General features: G+C 48.6%; 2 protein-coding genes across 5 annotated transcripts in view; both read right to left on the reverse strand.

The window, feature by feature from the left end:
• Nucleotides 1-398: 398 nt before the first annotated feature.
• LOC117641348 (inositol-tetrakisphosphate 1-kinase-like) lies at nucleotides 399-3,995 on the reverse strand. Of its 2 annotated transcripts, XM_034378591.1 has the most exons (6): nucleotides 3,510-3,995; nucleotides 3,306-3,330; nucleotides 2,880-3,216; nucleotides 2,606-2,806; nucleotides 2,281-2,520; nucleotides 399-2,196 (listed from the first exon to the last, which is right to left on the reverse strand). In XM_034378591.1, the coding sequence occupies exons 1-6, from the start codon at nucleotides 3,599-3,601 to the stop codon at nucleotides 1,754-1,756; spliced, it is 1,338 nt and encodes a 445-aa protein (XP_034234482.1). In that variant the 5' UTR covers nucleotides 3,602-3,995; the 3' UTR covers nucleotides 399-1,753. The 2 variants fall into 2 exon arrangements, with proteins under 2 accessions (XP_034234482.1, XP_034234492.1); XM_034378601.1 differs by lacking the exon at nucleotides 2,606-2,806.
• A 1,025-nt stretch (nucleotides 3,996-5,020) lies between these two features.
• The window catches only part of LOC117639770 (alpha-actinin, sarcomeric), a 35,842-nt gene continuing 24,283 nt past the window's right edge, over nucleotides 5,021-16,579 (reverse strand). Inside the window, exons 2-16 of one of the 3 annotated variants that reach the window (XM_034375684.1) lie at nucleotides 11,058-11,292; nucleotides 10,781-10,955; nucleotides 10,541-10,701; nucleotides 10,240-10,333; nucleotides 9,706-9,784; nucleotides 9,431-9,523; nucleotides 9,114-9,344; nucleotides 8,951-9,027; nucleotides 8,644-8,865; nucleotides 8,388-8,559; nucleotides 8,056-8,292; nucleotides 7,260-7,576; nucleotides 6,930-7,179; nucleotides 6,690-6,848; nucleotides 5,021-6,593 (exon numbers count right to left, since the gene is read on the reverse strand). In XM_034375684.1, the coding sequence (XP_034231575.1) occupies nucleotides 6,435-6,593; nucleotides 6,690-6,848; nucleotides 6,930-7,179; nucleotides 7,260-7,576; nucleotides 8,056-8,292; nucleotides 8,388-8,559; nucleotides 8,644-8,865; nucleotides 8,951-9,027; nucleotides 9,114-9,344; nucleotides 9,431-9,523; nucleotides 9,706-9,784; nucleotides 10,240-10,333; nucleotides 10,541-10,701; nucleotides 10,781-10,955; nucleotides 11,058-11,292 (2,661 nt within the window). In that variant the 3' untranslated portion in view covers nucleotides 5,021-6,434. Of the gene's footprint in view, nucleotides 6,594-6,689; nucleotides 6,849-6,929; nucleotides 7,180-7,259; nucleotides 7,577-8,055; nucleotides 8,293-8,387; nucleotides 8,560-8,643; nucleotides 8,866-8,950; nucleotides 9,028-9,113; nucleotides 9,345-9,430; nucleotides 9,524-9,705; nucleotides 9,792-10,239; nucleotides 10,334-10,540; nucleotides 10,702-10,780; nucleotides 10,956-11,057; nucleotides 11,293-16,579 lie in introns of all 3 variants that reach the window. The other 2 variants (XM_034375666.1, XM_034375676.1) reach the window with 2 other exon arrangements.

A 16,579-nucleotide genomic window follows, 5' to 3' on the forward strand; every position in this document is an offset into this window, starting at 1 on the left:
TCACAGGCATTTTTCAGTTTTGGAATCGGGGCGCGATGCGCGTCACTTTTTTCTCGTGATCCACTGAAGTTGCATGAGGCTTCCCCAAGCAGGAGGAGGGGGCAAAAGTACCATCCCCCCCCTTTTCTGTCGACCTCCTGAAAAGTAGGCAAAGAGCAACGCTTAGCCCCTGTAGGCCCCTCCCAGGCACTGTAGGACTCTAGGCCGACCCAGGCCCGCTCTGGAAGCCCCACTGTTCACGGGGTGGTAGCACGGCCCGCCATTTCCAATTTTCTTGCAGGTGCCAGTGTGCCAGTACAGGGCGCCCCATGTGTGATGTGTGCGATAGAGAGGCGTCGATTGGATAGTTGGATAGTGTGCAAATGATTGGGAGGTGGGGCAAAGAAAAATGCAGCAGAAAAATTTCTGGCCCTTTATCGTTCTTTTACATACCGAGGTAAAATACGGCCGATACGGCAGTGATTTTAAAAATAATATTCACAGCACCAAATGTTTTAATCACTTTTCTCTTAATATCACTTTGATTGGCACTGAAAAGAGTACCCACTGCACACACAAAACATAACAATACCAGTTAGGCCTTTCAACTAAAAAATATGTACAGTTTTGTTCCATGTGCTGAAACACCCAGTGTATCAAGAGGGATCTCATTAAAATGATCACAGAAAGAGGACACACAGAACTCAATTGGAAGAGGAAAGAAAGCAGTCTTGAATCATCATCATTGATCACAGCTTGGGGACAGTCAAGAATCTCATATACGTTGAACATGGAGAGAAACTCCCATCAGTTCCCACATGATCAATTTTGAATGGGAATTCCTCTGAATGCCTATTTCATTAAATTTAGCCAGTTAATTATTACAGTAGTTAAAACAGATAGAAAATGGGGGTCCAGTGAGTCCTAAATAGAATAAAACAATAGATAAATGAAGGTTAAAGCTGATTGCAACATTATACACTAAGTATCCATGCATCATATGAAGGATTCCGTTTTAAAACTTCTTATAAAATCCACAATGTCCAATAGACTTTGCCCCGGCATACACACAAGGCACAGACAAAAGGGCCCTTTTCTTATGAAACAACAAGCACAAGGCGACAAGCAGTCATTCACAGGCATGCACTGTGTGTTTGTTAATAAACAAGAAAAATATGATGATTTCCCTGCGGTTTTAAAAGGTAAATACAGTGCTCTGATGTCACAAACTCTAGCCCTGGCTGGCATTGCATTATAAATAATAACAACAGCTGGCATGAAAGTTAAATATTATTATAGATATTGAAGTTAAATATATTACTATAAAATACGACCTACAAAACATACCAGTTACATAGAATACAATTAAATGTTGACACAGGCCAGGAATACGTGTTAAAAGACTCAATGATTACAGTTGTTAGTCATGACATAATAAGAGTCTTAAGGAATAAAACAAATTAGGCTTAGTTGATTCCAACCCTATGTCACAAAAATATATCCTGATAATCTAAGGCCAGTTTTCTATCACATTTACAAACAAAACAGATTATGTACAAATTGACATGGCACACTAGACTTGACACAAGAACATTTTTCTTAATTTAATTTTGAGCAAAGTTCAATCCAACAGGTATTGGTTGGATTAGTGGGGAATGTTACAAAAAGATTGTTGATTCTTGTATTGAGGACAGAAATCAGGAAGGACAATAATGTAAAACATTTTAAGAGATTTTTCAATAAGGCTTCCAAGAGAATCAGTTTTGCTTATCACCTAAACACCACTTAGTCCACCTCTCATACTGTTTTCACATGAATTATTAAGAGAGGGTTGCACAGAAGTGGAGAATCCTCTGGCCTGCTGGGCTACCTTCCTAGTGTAACCCCCTCGTCCTCCAGCTACGCCCCATTTTTTTTTACGCTCGTCACTTGAATCACCAGTGTCAAATCCAGAGTCATCCTGTTCATACTCTCTGATGGTGGGGTTTTCCATGTTCACTACAGTTGACAAAGTGCCTCGCTTAGGAAATAAGGGGGGTGCCTCAAGATGGTTTGTTTTGGGATGTCTTAGTTTCTCATATTTTCTTGCAGAGCAAGAATCTTCAGTCTCATCAGACATCCGTCTCGACTTTTTAAGACTTCCAAAGTTTTTTGTTGATGCTGTATCTAAAATGTTATCCATAAGTGTTTGAAAAAAGTTGGGAAATCCATCATAGCCTACAATGGAAAGACAAACATTAAGATTAGTAAATAATAAGATAAACTTGAATTTAAAGCAATTATAAACAGAAAGAGTCGTACCAGGAAATATGTTGATGTCAATTATTCCATATCGACCAGAGCCATGTTCAATCACTACATCGACTCCAAAGAGCATCATGCCCAACTCTTTCCTCAGAGAGCTGACAATGTGTTTCAAACGATCAGAATCAGGTTTACTTGAAGGAGCTGCAGCAAGATCTTCTGGGTCCAACACGGTCAAGCTTGAAGTAGAGTCCGCTTTAGAAACATCAGATGTAGAGAAAAAAATTGTTTCATTATCTGAAAACAATAAACCAATAATAAATCAGCACCCTTTCGCAATTCTCAAATTATATTAAATGTGAAAAGTGAGAAAAGATCATACCAGATGCTGAAAAGTTTTTTAGGGATGGTCTTTCAGACACACTAAAATTATGACCCACAGTAAAAATTTTATAGAGCACAGCATTGTGATTGATAAAGCTCTGAGCTACACAAGGTGGTTTACAATCTGCGACACCTTTTTCATTAAATACAACTGCCATTTGATGGGCATCTGATCCATGAGCAACTGATGGTTTGCACACTGCAAGTCAAAAAATGAGTTTAAGGCTGCTAGTTAACCCAGGGAAAATTCCGACTGAAAGCAAAATATTTACCAAATGGATATGTGATACCAGCATCTTTCAATCGCTTCAGATTTTCACTCAGGTCGGTGGATGTAAGGTCAACAAAAGTTGGCATGAAGACCTGATCTTGTGCCAGATCACTGTCTTGCACAATGCGATAGTACAGTGATCGGTCTACGAGAGACCGTACTCCAGCTAGTGGGTCCACTACAATCACCTCAGGATGCAATTTGATATAAGACTCCATATTGTTGAGAGCAGCGGTTGCTTCTGAATCCCCCATGGAGGACTTCACAATGACATCTGATATCTTGTGGATGATTGCAAAAAATGGACCTTGTGCCTCTAAACTTTCTTGAAGGTTTATCTGGGGAAAAAAATAAGAATTGCAGAGAATCATATCAGCATTACCAAAATAACAGTGAAGAGAGACGATGACAAGATGTGGCAGCTCACCTTGACTAAGGAAAATCCATGGTTTCTAAAAGTGAAATAAGAGACATTAATTAATTTGACACTAAACTCTACAGCAGAAATAAACATCAACGCTTAAGCCTAAGTCGGAAGGTGACTATCAGTCATACCATCAAAATTATCAAAGTTCAGTTTGCAACTTAAGTGCATAAAAATAAGTGTCTATACCACATGTAAACAACTAACCTGCATACGTTATTGAACTCGGACCAGTTCATTTTCGCATTCTTCTTTTCGGTCACATAGTAACCTATGACTCTACAGGGGGTCACTTCCATCTTTGAGATTGTATTGCACAAGAGTAGGAACAAACTATGCCATCACCTTTCGTCCAGTAGATCCACAAGGAACCTTCGAGCCCTTCGAGCCTCTTTAGCAGTAGGTCACTTCAACGGACGACACTAAAAATTGTTTCCAGTGTTGTCATTAAACGTAATTCGTAATCACCAGCCGCTCAGTTTTCCTAACGCCTCAAGACAACCTCTTGGAGTACTCATGTTCTTCACTACGTCCAAAACGACAGAAAGAAAAATTGTTATCCAAGGCATGAGTTCACACACCCCAACGCACACACCCACCCGCTAAAGACCACACACATACATACACACACAAACTCACACACACTAAAATGTGATTCATTCAACGAGGCGGACACTCTACACACACAAACACACCTACACCTACATCCCCCTCCCCACCCACCCCGGGTAAACAGACGCGATTTCCTGTATGACAAATTGTCCTCAACGTCTGAAACAACTAGCATTTTGTGAAGAATTTGTGCTTCTTGTACAACATTAAACTCTGTGTTTTCAAACAGCCTTGAGGCTAGCTCCAACAGTGGTGAAATTCGATGTGAAAATTACAAATTATGCGATAAGTGCAGAAGAAGCGATCATGATTTTATTTTTCATACTAAGATGCACAGCTAGTCTCACAGCATGGTCTTTAATGAGTTATGGCGCTAACTTTTAAAAGAAATTTGAGCAAAAGATAAGCGAAAAGAAATCCTGTACAACCCGCATTCCTAGCCCAGTGCTCGTCCTCTATTTCATCTCTTCCTGTCGCACATTTAATATTTCCTTTGAATTTTCTCTTGGAATAAGAAAGAAAAGTGTGCTTGTGATTACTTGTAGCGTGATCCCTCCATTTATCTTTTGCCATGCAATGGTTTTGGTGTGAATAATGAAACCTCTGAAGTTTTGCACTTTTTATTTGTTTTGTGAATTTCTTTCGATTTGTACACATATACATGAGAACATCTTGCTCAGAAGAGCTGTCTCTGGAATTGTCTTATAAACAAAAGGCTCTATGAGAGAGAAACCACTTGTGAGGTAAAGGGAGAGCTGGACTAGCTAGACTTCATTTTCATTCATTCGATTTGGGCTATATGTTGTGAGTTGATGCACAAAAACTTCATTTGGTTGGGAATTCCTACAATTCAGACTTTAAAATGTACAGAATGACATTGATGAAACATGTAATCCTGGTCAATATGTCGACATGTAGCACCCCCCCAGTATCAGAGACAGAAACAAAGTGGCTCTAGGTAAGATATGACAAACTAATTGACACAAGAAACAATGCCGCAGTGGCTCGAACCCATATAAGGAAGTGTGTAACAGATATAAGATAACGTCATACCAGAGAATGTTAGGAATTAATACAAACAAAATGAATTGCATTACATAGGTTTCTGTTTTTCGATTTTTTTTTATTTTTAAGCATTGTACACAACAGCCAAAACAAAATTAAAAATGAATGACTAGACAGAAAAAAAAATGAAACTACATACAATGGAAAAGAAAAAAATTCTGTTCAACCCACACCTTCTCATGAGTACTTTCTTCATTTGTCAAAATGCTAAGTACAAGTTACTTCTTGTCTCTTTTGCTGTAGATACAAAAAAAAACAAAAAAAAAAGAACAACTTCAATTCATGAAGTTAAAACTTGAGCTCAGTTAAAAATTTATGCGAGTCTATGGACAGGGTGTAACCTGATTAAGTTTAAAAGATGCTTGTCCTGCAAGCAGAGAAAGTTAACTCTTGTACTTCAAACTGTCATTTCTTATTTTCCAGCTGGCAAGATGAGCAATGTTCTATCAGCTGCAATGAACGAAAACAGTTCGATTAAATAGATTAAACCATACAGACTGAGCTGCCGTCATTTCCCCCCCAAAAAAATCACATTTGAAACTGACTGCAAATTCAAACGAAATTTTTGGATAGATCAATCTCTAACAAGAATACAATGTTCCAATTGAATTTTACAGGACATATGTTAGACATAAGTTCTGACATCTTTAAAATTTGACATTATTAAAATAACAATGCAGGCAAGGAATCGAAAGGAGATTATGATTAGCTGAGATTCAATGGTTAAGACTTCTTTTTCCTGAAAAAGCATAATAAAAGAAAGCCCTTAATCGATATGACATTCAGAATATTTAAATACTTGAATACAAGGAACTATACAAATATGGACACATTTCATTCTTCCCTGGAAGAAAATTATAACAAGATTGTGGTCAAATCACCTACTAAAGAGGCCTTGTCATTAAAATCACCCCCAAAAATATACAAATATAAAAATTTTATAAGAGCCGAATTTACACAGCAAAATCTTAACAGTGGTAACTGTTGAGTCTTTTGCATATTCATAGTTCATAGCCAAAAGCTACATGTTGTGTTCTACTTATGGGCAAGTAGTTGGTTATGCAAAAATGAGCACATATGCAGTTATCAGACTTAGCTGCACAATGTATTGCATAATGAGATTGTATATAAAATGCAAATGAATGCAGTCTGAGTTGAGTTACCTTCAAATAGGAAAGTACAAAGTAATAAGGACAAATTCTAGAATATTTTTCAAAACATTTTAAAATTTAGAGAAAGTAATTGTCCCTTGTAGTTCATTCATGTCAAGATTACCCAACCACTATAACCTTCCAAACCAACTACTTTTGACTGTATTATTTTCAATTAACATGATTTAGCAGGACAAAAACTGATATCAAAGGCATAGTTGGGTCATAGTATGGCACATAAGATGGCTGTTGCCAATACTGCTGAAAGGAGTTAGATACATCCAAAATATGGATGGAAATTTGTTTACAAATCTGACTCTCCATACAATGCAGTAGAGAATGACATGTAGTCCAAGGCACCGGGAACGGCATTGGGTCCCTTGAAGGGTGGCATACGCTGGATGCAGTATTCAGCCTGGTCTGGGGGAAGCTCACGGCGCAGTTCATCGGGAAGAATATAAGGCTAAAAAACAGAGACAAAAAAGTTTTAAACATTTAAAAAGAGCACAAAAAAAAACGTCTAGGCAGACCTAAGATTAAGATTATCATTGACAAATACCTTGTCTCCAGCAAGGATGCGGAAGGAGTCAATAACTTGTTCTGCTGTGTCAGTGTCGGTAGATTCACGGGTCATGAAGTCCAAGAAAGCGTCGAAGTGAGTGTAGCCAGTGTTATTGGGATCCACAATGGCGAGGATTCGCTGGAAATCAATCTCACCCTGTTCGAAAAAAACATTGAGAAAAACATATTAAATTGATGTTTAGTAAATCATCATTTCTAACGTGAACAGAAAGCATACCTGTCTGTCTTTGCCAATACTGTAACCAAGGCTAACTAGGCAGGACTTGAATTCATCAGGAGCCAGACGTCCAGTGCGATTCTTGTCAAAGTGGTTAAAGCTTGACCGGAATTCAGTGAGCTGTTCCTGAGTAATGCCCTTAGAATCCCGAGTCAAAATCTGGTTTTCAACTTCATTGATGTTGCGGTTGATGGAAGTCAGAAGCTGCTCCCAACCAACACGAAGTGTTTCCATTGTGTAAGCAGTGTACCTACGCAATAAAATTTCAAAGAGCCATTTAGTATTGCAATGAAAATTTAAAGGAGTCATACACACTGGAAATATATTTACCGGTTTTCAAAGATCATGCCCTCTTGCACAGCCTGGTGAATCTTCTCAAGCTCCTCAATGTGGGGCTTGTAGGCATAAACTCCCTGCTCATACTCCTTAAGTCGGTGCAGTTGGTCCTCCAAAGATCCTTGCATGCCCATACCGATGGCTGTGACCGCATCCATCTGCCTCTCAATCCAGGGACCAACCTGGTTGGCCTTCTCAGCAAACTGGCGACGCAGCATTTCGTTGTTCTGCTGTTTACGGAGCTCAGCCTGCAGAGTGGCATCACGCTGGGGCACAAGTTGCCGCACCTCAGACCACTTCTTTGTCAAGTCCTGTAAAAAAGGGGCACACAAGTTAATTAAGTCAAGTCAAGCCGAATGATTCCTCGCTTGTGTGTTCATTATAATTATTGCCTACATTAAACTACACTACACAAAGCTTTGCATAAAACAAAAGTTAAAGTAAGAAATTTAATTTAAAAGAAATAGAAAGGTGAATATTACTAGCAAAAAAAGTGCTTTTTGCTAAGTGACACTAAGTGATATTATTTTCCATCACAACAAATACAATTAATATAGACTGCATACCTCCAGAGTTCTACCCATCTTCCTTGCAAGCATGAAAGATTTAGAAGATCAAGGCAATTTACATCACAAGAAATTAAAAAGCACAGCATTCACAATTTGAAGACTTGGTAAATTTATGTTCTACAGGCACTCAAAAGAAACAATTTAAAATCACAAACAAACACACACACGCACCAAATTACCACACAACCTATTAAAACAAACCCCCTTGAAAACTGACTTACATGAGCAGTGAGGGTGGTGTAGGGGTTCTCAAGACCGCCGGGCACCTGGTATTTCTGGACAGTCTGCTCCACTTCACGCACCAAATTGACAATCGAATTGTACTCCTTGTCGGCTTCTCCAAGAGTAGCCTTGAACTGACTGTGAGCATCCAGCAGGCCTTGAATCTCTTCCATGGTGTGGACAATGAACATGTCCACAAGGTCCTCCCGGGTACCATCGAGCCAGTTGTTGAAAGGCTGCAATTATTAAAAATATTCAAGGTGAATGTAATGTGCCAAGTCACAATGCACCACATAAATGGAGGAGAAAATCAAGAATGAATGGAGCTTACAGCAGCCCTCTTGGCAAACTCCAGGTGAAGGATGTCGATCTTCTCCAGGATGCGCTCAGCCTCATCCAGAGCCTGGCGGCGGCGTTGGGTAAGACCACCAAGGCGGTCCCACTGGTCACAAATCCTCTGGCAGCGAGTGTTCACAGACACAGAGTCATGGTATTCAAGGGTGCTACAAAAAATAACACAAATATTTACACTTAAGGCCCTTAAGACAAAAACAAAAAAGGTTGGAACTAAAATGATCTGCACTTACTTCAGCTCTTGGGCAATAGCCGCAATCTGTTCAACACGATCTTGGTGAGCGGCAAGATCACTTTCGAAGGCCTCGTGCTTCTTCTTCAGGGCCTTGAGTTCATTGAGTTTGCATTGGCGGAAGTCCTGGCTTTGAAGCATCTCCTCTTTACCACGAGTCCATTCTTCATGAATGTCAGCCTTGTGTTTGAACTTCTGAGCCAAGTGCTCCAAACGCTCTAACCTGAGGAAGAGAAATAAAATCATAAAAAAATTATTTCTTAATAATACTTTGTAAAATCATTAGTTTAGGTTGCAAGACAAAATACCTCATCATTTCAGAGAGAAGCCACTCTTCAAACGCCTTCTCAGATGTTTCCAGGCCCTTCCATGCATTGGCAATGTCCTAAAATGAAAACAGATCTAGTATTATAGAAGAAAGAAGATATTAAGATAAAATTATTTTACTAAGAAACAATATAAGACACTTACTGAAACCATCTTTCCTTCCGTAGGCATATAGGCGGGACGGTTGGACAGACGTAGCTTGGTCTGCAGGGTATTGAAGTTGGTTTCAAGTTTGGCCTTCTGTTCCACACGTGGGGGCTTGTGCTTGCGGCGGTAGGTGCGGTACTCCTCCAATTTACGCTGAACTCCAGCCAAAGAATTGTCGGACTGACGGCTCTGAAGCCAGGGCATTGTTCGTCGGATCCACTCCAACAACTGTCAATGCAACACATGTTTAAATTATTACAATACTTGGGCCAGATGAAACAAGATAAGGCAAATATAGAAGGTAGGGTACGTACATCACTAGCCAAGCGCTCGTATTCTTCCATGAGACGTTCGTTTTCTTGATTCACCTTGAGTACCTTGCAAATCCTGTTGGCAGCAGTCTCCGCCTAGAAAGGAAATTGAAATGTATTAATTCTCATCACAGAACAGGTTTAAAAGGAAGGAAAACAGTTACTGAGTATTGAAAATAAAAAACATGCAATGAGCCACACAAACATTAGATGGTACAGCACTTGCAACACTGTCAAAATTTGATTTTGCCTTCACTTTATTGTAACAATTTTCTCACCTTCTGCGCACCGGAGAAGCAATGGTAATATGAAGACACATAAGTCATAATGGCACGCTCGTCAGGCATCGCAGTGTGGGTCATATCTGCAGGCAGTGGTCAGGGTATTGGACCATTAGCATATTAAACACACCACAAACACAAACAAACGCAGGGGTTACAGCAGTGCTGGCAGCAATACACTGAGGACTAAGGAAATTAATGTTTATGGATTTTTTAGTTAGAAAACACACAGCACAGCATCATGTACAAAGGATTAAACACAGGTTAAACAGAGTTACTAAAAAAAGGAAAGGGGTAAATGGAGTAAATCATCTTTTCTTTTCTTTCTTACAAGACTGAGAACTTTTCATGTATTTGGTTAGTAGATTGCAATTCATGCACATTTAATCAATTATGACTGAGCTTCGATGGTAGGATGAGTTAACATAGCTAAAGAAAAAGGGATGAGATTCATTCAGACTCATAGTTATTGAAATGTTAAAATTACTCTCAAAAAACAACACCAGTTCCTTCACAGGCACCAACTCTCATCCTTGTACCTGTTGAGCGCCCTGGAAGGCGTGGTAGTAGCATGACACATAGGTCATGATAGCACGCTCATCTGGCTTAGGAGTGTTGATAAGGTCTGAAACCACCACCAACGCATATTAAGACCCTTCACCATCCAATGAATGAAAGCTGTGCTGAATCCTATCTAAATGACATAGGCCCTTATCATTTACGAGAAGAAATTATTCCATTCAAAAGAGGAAAAACTATAAAATAAAAACTAAAAACAACTCTGAAGAGTTGAGTTTAATAAAAACAAAACCATAGTCGACACACAACTCACCCTCAGGATCCAACATGCGTGGGATGTCAAGGTACTTCTCAGCAACATCAAAGGCAGTGTTGAGATTCTCCAGCGGGTTGTCCTTGGACAACTTGCTGTAGTCGATGAGGTCTGGTCGGTGGCGATGAATGAGGGCGCAGAAGGCCAGACCATCCTTGAAGCTGCACAAAAATTTATTCCGCAATACTTAAGTTTCTATGCTCTGCTTCATAAAAACACGTCATTTAAATCACAATTTACCTGAGATGGAAGTTTTGCACATTGACATTTCGGTAGGGGGCGGTCTTCCGCTGGCACCACAGAAGCAGACCCTCCTTGGCGGTCATTTCTTCAACGGAAATGTCCTGGATGGCGAATCGCAGAATGATGGTCCAGATCATACCCAGGGTCATCTTCAGGTTGCCATCCACAATTTCTGAGGAAATGCAAACGACAGCGTGTTAGAATCAGACCAAAGTGCGAGAGCAACAAAATAGCAAGTGCGAGAGCAAATGTGGAGGGAAGAGGAGAGACCAACCTTCGGCACCAATGGAAACGAGCTTGACGCCCTTGCTGGCGATGAAGTCCAGGGCCTTGTTGACGTTGGCGATCTTGTGGAACCTCATCTTGCCCCGGTCGGGCTTGGGGAGGGTCTCGCCGGAGATGACTTCCAGCAGCAGCATCAGCTTGAGGCCGTTGCGGAAGTCCTCCTCGATGTTTTCGATGGCGGTGCCCGCCTTGCGCAGATGTGAGTTGCACCATGCCGTGAAAGTCTGAAAGGGAAAGAAGAAAAGCCGAATTGAAACACACGAATGAAGAGAGACGACCCAACAAAAACCCACAACTAAACGCCCTCCGATTACGTTTCCCTTCCCCAGTTTGAAGTGCCATATCTTGCGAACGATGCGAGACACATCACGCACAGCCTCCCACATTCATTGCACAAAATTTCATCACATTCCACATTGAGGTGGCAAAACGCCTGTAAGTAGGCAACACGTGTGGCAAAATCCGCCAGAAATGTTGCAAATTCGCACAATCATTGTACACGAATTTTACAGTGGGTCACCCCTCGGTGCGGGGCGGTGCGGGGCGGTGCGGGGGCGAAGCGGCCTCGCCGGCCAGGGCCAGCACCACCAGAGTGGCGCCGCCCCGCGCCGCGCCTTGCGACTCGCGACTGTCAAGTCAAGGCTCTGACCCCACGTCAGCACGCACCGCCACGACGCCCAAGGCGACGCCCCGGCCGAAGGGCTGGCAATGGTCCTGGCCGTCCTGGCGTCCTGGCCGGGACAGCCCTGTTGCACACCCTGCGATGCGGCATGTGCCTACACTGCCAAAGCGAATCGGCTCAGCGAATCGAGGCGCAGTCAATATCGCTATCCCCGGAAAGGGGGATGCTTGGGGGGCACGGCCTGCGGCGAGCACTCCGGGAGGCCTGTCCTCCACCGCCGCGGAGAGACAAAGACAGAGAGTGGGGCCGAGAGGCACCAGGCCCGCCACTGTCACGGTCGTGCCACACTGCACAGCACTGCACTGCACCTTGGCGGGCCGCTGGTCGTCCAGCGTTATCTCCAGCAGGCACTTGAAGCCGGCGAAAGGCAGGTCGGCGCGCTCGATCATCAGCTCGTCCAGCTCCTCCTGCGTCGGCATCCTCGGCTCGGGCGCCGGTTCGGGCTCGGGTTCCGGCTCCGGTTCCGGCTCGGGTTCGGGTTCCGGCTCGGGCTCCGGTTCCGGCTCGGGCAGCACGAGGGGGCTGTCGTCGAGCTCGATGGTGAGCAGGCTGAGCAGGTCGTGCGGGTGCAGCGCGGGCAGCGGCGGCGACACGGAGCGCCCCTCGAAGCCCTTGCCGTACACGGGCATGCCGACGGACTCCAGGAACAGCGTGTGCGTGTCCTTGTCCGCGCCCAGGCCCTTGACGTGCACGTCCTCGTGCGGCGGCTCCACGTGGTGCGCGGGCGGCGGCAGCGGCGGCAGCGGGTTGTGCGGCAGCAGCAGCGGCTGCGGCTCCACACTGGTGGGCAGCGGGGCGGCCAGGTTGCCGACGGCCGACTCCAGCTCGCGCGTCGGCGTCGCCACGAAGGGCCTCGTCTCCCACACCAGCGGCTCCACGGCCTGCAGCGCCTCCAGCGCCGCGCTCGCGTTCGCGTCCATGTTCGCCGTGGTGCTGCCCCGCGAGCCAAGCCAAGAGCCAAGCCCTGCAAGCCCAGCGAGCACTCGGCGGCCGCGCTAAGTGCACTAAGGGTCAGCCCTGGGCGCGCGTTCAGCCCGCTCGGCCCGCCCGGCCCGGCCCCCTCGATCCGCAACGCGACGCAACGCGACGCAACGCGACGAGGAGTCGATTCGCCCGATTCGATCCGACGACCCAATTGCAAAAAGAAATCATCATCTCGATTCGATTCTAGGGGCTGGCGGGGCCAAGGCCCGTGGGACGGCCCGCGACGACGGCCTGCCAGCATGCTGCCAGCAACCCCCTCCCCTCACCGCGCACCGCCCCGCGCACCGCCCCGCGCACCGCCCCGCGCACCGCCCCGCGCACCGCGCATTCCGGGGGATGCAGCGCGGCCGGCCGGCCGCCACGCGTAACCGCGCCCCGTTCGCAGTGCAGCGCGGTGCAAGGCAGTGCGGCGCAGTGCGTGCCGGTGGCGTCGACGAGGGAGAAGGCAGCTCGGCTCCCCGCCGTCGTCCTGAGGGCCTCGCTGCGCCGCAACGCGCCGCGCCCCCAGGACGCCGTCAAGCCAGAGTGAGTAGGGCCGCCGACCTGCCTGGCTGGAGCGCACCGGGAGTGTCACGTGCCGACCGACGACAGCCATAGCGCTGCAGATTGGCTGTGGATCCGTGCCGACCCACGGATCCAGACGCCGAATGCGTCCCTCTCGAGTCCTAGCGCCTGTGAGGTAGGCCACCGATCCGGCCCGCAGCACACGGCTGTGGAGACGGTGGCCTACCTTGCCCCTGTCGCCTTCAGGACCTTCAGGGGGCTAGGTAGGCCAGCGTCTGCACGCCGGAGTGTCGCGGGGCGGGGCGGTGGCCTACCTCACAGGCGCTGGAGGCTCGAAAAAACGATCCACACGGAGTCGTCGCCTGACAGCGGCGTTCTTGAGTGGCCGCAATTTTGTGGCCAACATCAAACACCGCGGGTCGCCGGGCCGCCCACAAGTTTCATTCATGCAGGATTGCAGAATGCAGGACGGCGTCGTAGAGACTCCGCGTTTCGGTGGCTGCGGTGGCAATGGACCCGCGGGGCCGCGAGCCGTGGCCGCGATACCCCGCGCTGCTAGAGACCCGCTCGGAGTATACGCGCGATACCCACCGCCACGGGGAGGGGGAGGGGCAGCCGACGACTCCAAGAAGCGCCGTTTACACGCAGGATTCGGTATTCAGGACGTAGAGGACCAGCCAGCCCCGACGGAAGGATCGTCACGAAGGAAGGGCCGTCACGAAGGAAGGGCCGTCACGAAGAAAGGGTCGTCACGAAGAAAGGGTCGTCACCAAGGAAGGGTCGTCGCGAAGGAAGGGTCGTCACGAAGGAAGGGTCGTCACGAAGGAAGGGTCGTCACGAAGGAAAGGTCGTCACGAAGGAAGGGTCGTCACGAAGGAAGGGTCGTCACGAAGGAAGGGTCGTCACGAAGGAAGGGTCGTCACGAAGGAAGGGTCGTCACTCCTAACTTTTGTGACAGCGGCCGCACCGATCAAGCCGTTTGAAGTGGAGGCCTGGCTCAGGTGCGGTGCACTGGTCCACCCGGTAAGTCGAGCAGCAGGCCAGCGGGGCAATGTCGAGCGACAAGTTGGAAGTGGTGCACTCTCGTGCCGTGCCGTGCTGCAACCACCCGGCCGCGCACGCCGCACGCCGCGCCACGCCCCCGCGATGTATTCTGGTATTCTCGAACGCGACGGAAATAGCGTAGGGCGTAAGGCCTGTTGCCTGCTGGCTCTTTTCTGTAAACTGGACCGCGATGAGGGCTCGGCAAAGGCTTGCACGCGAGGGGCTCTGTCTCTCGCACTCATGGGGTGACCCGCAGGGGAGCGAGAGAGACAGCGGCCCTTCGGAGTCAGGCGGGGGGCAAGTGGTGCAGGCAGACAGCCCTGCCAGCAAGCTAGGAAGCCAGGCTGCCGCGCGTCAAATCCAAGCACCGGCGGAAGGTAAGCAACAAAGAGTGATTCAGCTCCCCCGGGCAGCGCGGCCAGCGCCCTAGTGGGGCGGGGGTGGCCCCTGGCCTCCTGGCTCGCACGTCAGCCCGGTGTGGTCCTTTACCTGACACCGGCCGACCTGGCGGTCCTGGCCGTCCCTGCGTGTCACACGTAACACCCCGGCCGCCTCCCCCGCCCAGCATCAAGGTCGCCTAGAATAGCACGCGGCCGGCCGGGATCCCCGTCAGTCGCCGGCGTTCTGGCGGCGTTCTGGCGGCGTCCTGGCGGCGTCCTGGCGGCGTCCTGGCGGCGTCCTGGCGGTCCTGAGCCGGGCCCAGCAGAGCGGCAGGCAGGCCGAACAGCGGCCGCGCCGAGGACCGCGGCGTCCACCAAGCCAGGCCTGCCCGAGCCCGCGGGCCGGCCGCCGAGAAGGAAACCTCACCAGTCTGTCTCCCTCGCACCCGTCGGGGACGCCCCATGCGTGCGAGAGAGGAGAGAGACCCCACTCGGAAGCAGTCTGGCCGCTCGAAATAGCGCGCCCGCCCGCCGTCCGAGCAGCGCCCCGCCGCCCCGCCCCGTCACGACCACCGGCTGTACCCCTGTCGGCTGCTTCCGAAAGGGAGGCCCCGTCGCTCTGTGCCTCTCACACTCGCCATGGGTGGCAGAGAGAGAGAGACCTCCCACTCGGAAGCAGCCTGCCGGGCCCTTGGGGGGCAGCGGGCAGCGCGCGCCAATACATCAATGAAGTAATCTCCGCGGCGGGCTTAGTCATCGCAGGACAACGGCCCACAACTCCCCCTCCGCGACAAGGACTACGTCACGTCGCACACCTCCCCGTCGTCGCCGAGACACCACTGGGCCCGCCAACAGGATCGCCCTGACCCTGACTCCTCCAGGAGCCGCGTGTGGCTGGTGCCTTTCAATTCGGGAAGGAGGGGAGCCACCGCCTCCTTCCATAGCATGTCCCTTTCGACAGGAACACTTTCTCCCGGTAAGGCACACGGCCCAGCACGCCCAGCATTGGACCGGCGGAGAGCGCGGACCAGATACGCGGGGCGTAACAGAACCCGCGCAGCCGCAGCCCCCGGACCGATTCAGCGCTGTCTCTCTCGCACTCATGGAGCATCCCGAGAGAGACACTCGAGACGCGACGCTGACCCGATGCAGTGCGCCAGCCAGTGCGCCACGGGAGGTTCGAGTGCTCATTCCAGCCGTGCTCCACATCGGCCGCCTCGCCGCGCCTCGCCGCCTACCGGGCTAGCTCGGGACAAAAGCGAGGCCGGCCAAACCCTCGCGACCCGACGCCGAGCGCCGCGCCGCGCCGCGCCCCGCCCCGCCCAGCCCGCGCTGCGGTTAATGTCGATACAATCGCTTTTATTGCAGCAATCAGACTTTAACGGCGCGCTGGGCCTGGCTGGGCCTGGCTGGGCGCTGGGCTCGCATTGGACGGACAGTATAATATCGCGGGCTGCTTGTCGAGCCTGGGCCCCGTGGCCCCCTTGGGCCCTTGCAACAGCCCAACAGCCGCGGCTTGCAAAACAACATTCCGCGACGTTTTGCCGGCCTGTCTGAACCTCGTCACGACGGCGACCTCTTCCGAGAGCCAATTTTCGTAGCTCTGTCTCTCTCCGCACCTCGCTGTGCGTGCGACAGAAACAGAGCGACGAAAGCGACTCTGTGGCATCAGCCTGCAGGGCGCCTTGGGGCAGGCGGCGTAAGTGCGTGCCTGCCCCTGCTGCCAGGCTGTTGGCAGCCGGCGGGAGCCAAGAGGACGCCTTTACCGCACCAGGGGCAGAAACTTGGCCCCTTTTTGGAAAGCTCTGGACAAATGTGGGTCACTCAAGCCTTTCCTGAGTGCTCTGTATAGGAAATCAATTTCTTCCCTGGTTTGTCTTAACTCCCTGCCTCTTCCTTTTGTCGCAGTGTGCCGCG

The sequence above is a fragment of the Thrips palmi genome, unplaced genomic scaffold (assembly GCF_012932325.1).
Source record: "Thrips palmi isolate BJ-2018 unplaced genomic scaffold, TpBJ-2018v1 HiC_scaffold_1, whole genome shotgun sequence".
NCBI classification, from domain to species: domain Eukaryota; kingdom Metazoa; phylum Arthropoda; class Insecta; order Thysanoptera; family Thripidae; genus Thrips; species Thrips palmi.

Bases quoted from the DNA above. Each gene is read 5' to 3' on its own strand.
- LOC117641348 (XM_034378591.1), bottom strand. From the start codon at position 3,601: ATGGAAGTGACCCCCTGTAGAGTCATAGGTTACTATGTGACCGAAAAG. The intron at 2,521-2,605 runs GTATGATCTTTT...TATTGTTTTCAG, and splicing joins AAAAAACTTTTCAGCATCTG to ATAATGAAACAATTTTTTTC. The intron at 2,197-2,280 runs GTACGACTCTTT...TTTCCATTGTAG, and splicing joins TGACATCAACATATTTCCTG to GCTATGATGGATTTCCCAAC.